This window comes from Glossina fuscipes, unplaced genomic scaffold, assembly GCF_014805625.2.
Source record: "Glossina fuscipes isolate IAEA_lab_2018 unplaced genomic scaffold, Yale_Gfus_2 91493, whole genome shotgun sequence".
Classification (NCBI taxonomy): Eukaryota; Metazoa; Arthropoda; class Insecta; order Diptera; family Glossinidae; genus Glossina; species Glossina fuscipes.
Window position 1 is genome coordinate 1 of NW_024005029.1, and position 8316 is coordinate 8316.

General features: G+C 35.7%; 1 protein-coding gene across 1 annotated transcript; it reads right to left on the reverse strand.

Moving 5' to 3' along the window:
* Positions 1–2091: 2091 nt before the first annotated feature.
* LOC119644121 (arylphorin subunit A4-like) lies at positions 2092–4857 on the reverse strand. The gene is made up of 2 exons (XM_038043646.1): positions 4367–4857; positions 2092–4293 (listed from the first exon to the last, which is right to left on the reverse strand). The coding sequence occupies exons 1-2, from the start codon at positions 4808–4810 to the stop codon at positions 2125–2127; spliced, it is 2613 nt and encodes an 870-aa protein (XP_037899574.1). The 5' UTR covers positions 4811–4857; the 3' UTR covers positions 2092–2124.
* Between the last annotated feature and the right edge of the window lie 3459 nt (positions 4858–8316).

Sequence of the window (8316 nt, forward strand, 5' to 3'; positions counted from 1 at the left end):
TTATTTCGAATAATTTTTTAAAAACAACGTTAAGTTGCCTTGAATTGTTTATTCTTCTAAGTAATTTATTTATGTGTTTAAGAACTTATTTCGAATAATTTTTTAAAAACAATGTTAAGTTGCCTTGAATTGTTGATTTAGCATTTTAATTCCACATACTTAATTCTACATACTTATATTGAAAATGCTAAGTAAGAAAAATATAAACTAAGAAAAAGTATACACAGTTCTGCAGATATGCTGTGGGCTTCTCTGTAGTGGTGATGTCGAGCTTTTTAGACACACCTTAAAACGCTTTATAAATAAATGAAATTGATTTCTTTTCGAGTGCGTCTAAGTACGTTTCTCATTTGTAGGCTTTGCTACGCGCCTGTTCCGATTAATCTCATTATTCATTTCATCATCCCCTGCACCAATATCTAGCGAAGTAACATTTCCACCAATATCTAGCGAAATAACAATTCTGGCTTTCGTAAGTATTCCAAGCGTGTCGGGAATAGATGTCTGCAATACAACGCTCGGTACACTTTAAAAGAAAAGAACGTTGGCCGCACAAGTTCATATAGAATGGAACAATAATATATGTGACACAAATTCAACAATAAATTATAAGCAACAAGTAAAAGCACTACAGGGAGATATGCCCCACCATTAAGTACCCTCCGCCGCCTTATAGCTAATGAAACAAAGACTATACACACAATAAGGCGCCATATAAGAAATGGTCGAGAAAGTGGATCGACCCAAACCATTTTCAATAGCATTTGACCTTCGACCTTAGTGTACCGAATTTCATCAAAATATCTCAAAAACTGGGACCTGTAGGTTGAGCACAAGAAACAATATGGACATGAAAGTTTGAATTGGGTCATGAAACGATTCTGACTCGATGGCCGTAATAAAAAGTGGTCTACCCCAATTCGTTCTGGGCGCTACATACGTCCGCACAAACTTTTCCCACTTGTGATCTACGGTAACTTAAACTATGGTGTTCCAGGGAGTTCAGGAAGTCTGTGCAGTTTTTTTCCGTCGACAATAAGGTCAATGGCACAGATTTACTAGGTCTGTGGCAGCGCAAAGCACTTGTAGTTTTTCTGCTGTTAACCATGCGATGGCAACCTTTCTGATGTGCAATGCTGCATTTTTCATGGAATTAGAAAGTTAATTGAATATGTAGAAGCGATGTTGAGGGTAAAAACAATAATGCAATAACAATATAAAAAGCATATGATGATGTTCAAATATTTCGTTTTTGTTCTTTCGATTACGTTGGAACAATTTCGCACTACTTAGAAATTCTTATAGGTTAAAAGTCTTAATCTCGTATATCTTTCCATTGTTTTATATTGAATCTGTTGTGGAAAAGAAAAAAATATACTTTAAGTTATAATAGTCGCTTATGTGCAACAAAGGACGAATTTTACGGTAAAGTTATTAGCTTTATATAAATTAAAATGCGAAAAGCACAAGGATTGTAAGTAAATACTTCAAATCCACTGAAGGATTTACTTTCATTTGGTAATTATTGTATTCTTCGCAATTTCGTGAAGTGAAGGTCTGCTTAAGAAAAAAATACTTCATTGTGTTTCGTGGATTTGTATAGATTTATATAGTCCTATTGGGTGTTTTTGTAGACCATGAGCTATATTTCTAATTTTAAAAGTTTTACATCTAAATCTGCGTTGGTTCTTAAGTTTATCGCGCATTTATATATCTGATGGCTTCTTCTGAAGAAGAGGCGAAAGTTCTCTTTAACACAACGTGTATGTCAATCTCTCACGACTTCATTAACTGATTGAACTATAAGAATACTTAAAATCTATAGGATATACTAACATTCGAAACCTTGTTTGACTTACATTGCTTTAACGTATACTTTCTATTGAATTCTTTAGATCTTTTACTGAAGTAAAGATAAGCACACTTTCTAAATTCTATCAGAACTTTGGCGAACATGCCCACATTTTTGTTTAGTTTTTAAACATTTATTTCATAAAAAGATTAAATTAATTATTGGATTTAAACTCGGTCTTTATTAATTTTTTTTTTATATTTTCGTTCATTCTATCAGATCATAACCAGCTTTGATTCTCTAATTTGTGTTCTCTTTCAAATCAATAGGATTTAGTTGTAGTAGTTGTAGTCGAATTGGCCAAACTGTGGGTTAGGTTGATTATTGTATTTGTTGAAAACATCGATATGATAGATTTGCACATCCTTCAAGTACATGTTTGGCACGAAGAATTCTAATTCATCGACAATGCGGTCGAACGGATAACCGAAAGGTTTCTGGTCGACGTAGCGTACACCAGAGCCAATGCCGCAACTGTAGGTAGTGTCGTAGGTAGAGTAGGGTTGATAGGAAGCAGTGAAGGGCGAAACGAAAACGAACAATTGCATGGGCATACCCTTGGCCCAACCACGAGGTAATACAAGGCGGTCAGGGAAGCCGCAATGAGGCTGACTGATATCCATGGGGAATTGCTGTTTGTCTTCCAAAGCAAGCATTACCTGTTTGTATAATTCGGTGTAAGTAGTGCGATCGTCAATTGTTAAATAGAAGTCCTGAGAATTGCGTTGAACGGTATTAACGCCCGCCGTTAGCGTGTGAATAAATTGGTCGAGTTCAATAAAGTTTTGCTGATTGTCCATAATGGAGATGGTGCGTCCAAATTCATCATACTTAGGACCCAAGAAAGTACGAATCACAACTGGTTGAGGTTTATCTGACTCAATGGTGAATTCAAGGGCGAAGGGTTTGTGGTTTAGACGAGCCTGACGAGCCAGCAACGTTTTGTCCCAAACAAATTGGCCATCGACGAAGGTCATTTTGTCATTCAGCAAGTTTGTGACATCAAAGTCGACTAAATCGAAGTAAGTAACCAAGTCAGTGGCCTGAACGTTTTTAATCGTAACGCCTGGGAACAACAATTCTTGTTGAGTGTATGGCTTAATGTAGTATTGGAAGTGGAAATATACGTCGGCAATTCTCTTGTAGACTGAATAGAAGAGAGGATCACGCATCATGGTTTCATAATTAACAAAAATATTAGGGAAAACTTCAGTATCCTGCGGCTCAACATCGGCAAGATACATATGAGTGAACATATTCCACTGGCGGAAGAAGTATTGATCGTATACATCAACATTGCCTTGCATAACATTGCCAATGAATTCAATAGCTTGCGGCTTACGAAGATCGATGAAGGTACCATCTTGTGTTTTATAGTAACCAGTAGAAATGACGTCATCCAGGCGGGTGAAGAAGTTATTTATTTTCTTCAAGAGTCCGTCATTGTTATAGCTTTGGATGTCATAGTAGTTTTTGCGGTAGCTGTAGCCGACACCGTTATGGTAAATCAACTGAGGATCGTAACCAGCTTCATATTCAGCGTTGACCGAGACTTGAGGTATGTCGCCCAAACCATGAGACAAACGTTCTTGGTAATAACGAGCTAAGATTTGACGGACAGTGTAGAGGTAATTTTCACCACGACGATCTTTGTTCAAACCGAATGTTTTGCCATCTAAGAAGAAGGCATAATCCAAGTTGTAATAGTACCAGTAAGCATTCCAATCCAAATCTTCGGTGAAGTAGCTCAAAACGGACTCCTGATTGAAAATGTCAATGTCACGGGTATAGTCAACGGGCATCCAGAACATTTGGACGTCTTGCATGGCTTCAACGTATTTAGGATCCTGGTTGTATTGCTGAATATTGTCGCGTAACATGAAACGGTCTTCGGAGTACCAATTTTCACCCAGACCCATCAATTTCCACCATTGCCATGCCTTAAAGTCCTTGGTGTAGAAATAGAAGTTCTTGTTAACTTGGTTGACTTGTTGTTGCTGCTGTTGTTGATTAAACTGTTGTTGTTGCTGTTGCTGGGTGAAGTAGGGAGCATAGAGAACATCTTTGTATTGCTTTTCGTACATAACCAATTTGCTCCAGACATCATAATCGAATTTTTCGGCTTGGTAGACGAATTTACTATTGAAGAAGTATTGCGGGAAAATTTCATAGATTGAAGGTAAAATCATTCCTTGAAGATCTTGACGATGAATGACAGCTAAGTTCAAGGCATAGATGAACATGTGCTCGTTAACGTGGACGCGGGCCCATGCAACGTTGTTTTGGAAGGTTTCGAAATTCTTGGCGAAGTAGAAGAAGTTGAATAGACCAATCAGTTGCTTGTTATGGGTCTTTACCAACGCACCAAAGAATTCACCTTGAGGCAAAAGTGCGCCAGCCTTCTGGGCTTGTTGGAATTTCTGCATATAATAGTCGTATTGCTACAAAGATACAAAAGTTTTACTCATTATAGTAACTATTGCAACAGCATGTATAAGGTAATAATTCGCTTACAATATATTCCGAAGGGTTAAAAGTGGCGGTCTGGGCCAACTGAATCCATTCCTCGAACATCAATGGGTCTTCAACACGGTACACAATTTCGAACAAGAACTTTTGTTTAGCTAAAAATTCCTTGCTAGCATATTTAACGTTTTGGTTTTTCTGTGACCCGTAAACGATGTTTTGTTTGTTTAATGGGTTGTAGGCGGAATTTTGTTGGTTGTAACCGGCGTTCTGTGCATTGTATGCAGTGGCCTGATAGCCGGGGATAGCTTGTTGGTTAATACGCGTCTTTTGATTATGGGCGGTCTGTTGCTGTCCAAGAGTGTGTTGTTGTTGGAAGACACTTGGAATGGGGAATCGGTGTTGGTAAGCGTTTAAAGTAACTTTTTGATGCTTGGGATTAAAAGCGGATACAGCCGCTAAGACCGCCAAAAATATGTAAGCAATTTTCATTTTGCTTGTGTTATCAATAGCTAAATTGTTTCCAATAAGATATGCACAGCTAATCCGATGCTCAAGGACTGTTATTCTTTTCAATTTGCCACCGAGTTTTTATACAAAACACAAATAAAGTTCAGAACTCTTATCGCGGTTTGTAATGATTGTTTTTTTTCTTTTTGGTCTCCATTATTTTTAGCATAAATGAATTCGACATATAATTGATAACAATGTTGCCTGTGTCAAAGATCAATCATTTAAATTTTATTTATAAACCGTTTATTTGCAATCACCATCTGCTGTTCACCAAGCTGTTTACATGAAATAATTATGTTTTCACAATTATCAGGCGATTTCTTATCGTTAAGTGCGCACGTTTAACCGTTTGCTATTATTTTGCCCTCCAAAAACACCTTTATGTATCGACATTGTAGTACATAGTTATCACGCGGTGATTCAATTAGAAAAACTTCCTCCTCCACTTACACCAATCGATCGTCAGTCAAATTTTTAAAATTTCAATTAATTCTAAAACAGGAAATTACAGTAAACCTAAAACAGATATTTCTTCTTATCCAAAATAGCTATTGTGATGTGTTTTTAATGGAAAACTCCCCAGTTGTAGTCATCCCGCAAAAGGGAAAACGTATTTTGAACCTATGAAATAAAGAATAATATTTTGAAACCAGTGACTTTATACGCTAGTCCTTTTTTGAATATCTGAGTAATACATATTTCTCTTAATAGTACGACAACACCATCCTTCAGAATCTCCTGATGATCTATACCAGTAGTCATAAGACGTACTTTGATCTTTTAATGGAGTTACTCGTTATAGGATGTTCTTGGTGATGTCTATTTGTGTCGGTAAAAACTAATAGATATATAATATATATATATCTGAGATTCTCTGAAGAAGCCGATAATTCAATTTTGTCAAATGTCTTTTTGAATTAATCTCCTAAACCAAGAGAATAAAGGGCAAGGTCGACCAATAATATTCATCAGTAATCTGGTTCATATACTGGCTTTTTAAAAGTAGGCGTTACATAGGAAGTGGCCCGAGTTTTCCGATCCGAACCATTTTTCATAGCTTTTATGTTTGAACCACAATACATTGGTATTCCAAAATTCCTCACAGTATGTCAAGAATTGTTAATTTCGTGTAGCTCGAAATTGGAATACTTTACCAACGACTTTGAAATCATTTCATAACTGCCTGAACACGTTTACAAGAAAACTGATCAGATTTTAAATACGCAAATTTCTCGTATTGGTGTCAGGGAGTGGCTACTAGGAATAATATTCAGCAAGGTCAATAACCCTGATAATTATATATCTTTTAGCTATGCACATTGACTGCGTGGGTTCATAGTTGTAATCATAATAAATAAGTTTTAGGAAAATAACATATGAGTGCATAATTACACAGTAATAAAAAAATAGATATTGCCCACGATTTTTATCTTAGCCTATCTAAATATATTAAGTACGAATTATCAAAATCGGGTTGAGGATAATGCTTGTTCGTCACAATTGTACGCCAAATGTCCAAATGAGTTCGACTCTCTCTCACTTCCTTTAAAAAGCATGGTCTTTATATCTTCTCCTAACATGCATAGAAGATACATAGAATAATTTTCGAGAGCAATAAATGCCTCGCATTCATAAGTTTGCGATGAGAGGAAGACATTCTTAATGTCTTCACATTGATTAGGAGCATTATTGCTATAGCAGCCTATGTTATGCAAGGCCATTTCCAAAGTCTCATAAACAATTTCTTCGAGCAAACCGCTGTATAACCTGTACGTGATTGGAAAGCTGCTTGGTTAAAAATTCACGAGATGCTAGCTTTATTTTCTCGCTGTAGTTTGTTCGGCCACAGTAGCGCAGCAAACTTTCGCTTTTTCATTATCATTTCTGACGTAGTGTACAAGCTTTTTCATATCAAATTGCAACTAATTAACATAAAGATATGTTTAGTTTGTTATATTTTTTGCAAAAAAAAAGCTGATATATTCTTTTTGTGGAAGTATTTGCATCACCTAGAAGGAAGATTCAAAAGTACATTTGCTCAATATTTTTAGGCACCTCCATATGTCCGGTTATGTACCCGTCCGTCTATGTAACGTCTGTAGTAGTAGTATTTTGCTATACGCAAAAATGAAGCTAAGGGCTTCAAATTTAGTGGGAAAATTAGGAGTTCTTGCACGTGGAGAACACCCGTGTTTTTAAAAGTTGAGAAAGAAAATTGGGCTTATGCTCATTAATCGAAAACTACAACAGGTACAACTATATAACTATAAGAACTTACGCGTATATTCTATGGATTATCGCATCCTGTTCGCCAGGCCCACACAATGTTATAGAATATCGACGTTTATTGTGTTATGTTATATTTTATTTTCCTTGTTTCCTTTTTTAGAACAAAAGTGGTGCTGATGAAAGATGCGATAACAGCCAAATATAATGTTCTTACTTGTTAAATATACGTCTCTTCTCTCAGAAAACTGTGAAGTAATTTATTGTAATTCATAGACAATTCTGAAATAAAAAATAATTTTACCCCTTTTGATATCATTTTATATATTATTATTGTATTCATTTCATTCATGCATTCGGGCTTGGGAAAATGTGCCCATGGTTACTCTACTTAGTACGTAATCGTTTTCAAGTCATAAAAAAAAAATTTAACCGTAAAAGGTATTAATGTGAACTTTCTTTTATTTTAAATAGTGGTTCATGCCGTTTTTACTTAAAATTGGAATGAATGACGAATTTTTGTCACTTTTCGACACAGATCTGCTCTTGTTTCACCAACAACACCAATAAACTTAGTGAATAAGGTCATTGAGATTTCGTGGTTTATTGAAGTAAACACGAACTTAACCCCAAAGTAAAAAGTACAATAGACTTATATCGTAAGATCTTTGTAGTAAGCTTACGTAGGCATTTTTTGAGATTATTTTGAATTTTTGTCACAAAAAATCAGTTGTCATGTTTCTCTGGCATTTTCATTGTCTAAATGCAATGCAATATTCCAAAGAGATATTTTTAACATGCAAGCCACAGTCAAAAGATATGTATGTAAGTCCCTGAAGAATGTCAGATGTGTTTTCTCTACACCAATAGGGAAAAGTCCTGATTTACCAAGTCCTCTAACTGTATAAGAGGTTTATCTCACATGCGAGAAACCTGATCGTGGGCTTATTGTCTTCATAGTAAGCTTTAACAATTCCAACACGCTGGGCAACTACTGCTTTTCTCGAACAATTGCAAGAGTCGAACAATATATTGAACGAAAATGTGATCCAAATCTAAATTAGAAGCGCATTTTATTTATGTTCACTTTGGGAGCCGCAAAATGGATGACTCTATAACTATCGAGCTTTTCCAAAACTCAACGTAATTTCTTGGATTCTCTTATTGATTCTCCTAAGCAATTTATTTGTGTGTGTTACGATCTTATTTATTATTTCGAATAATTTTTTAAAAACAACGTTAAGTTGCCTTGAATTGTT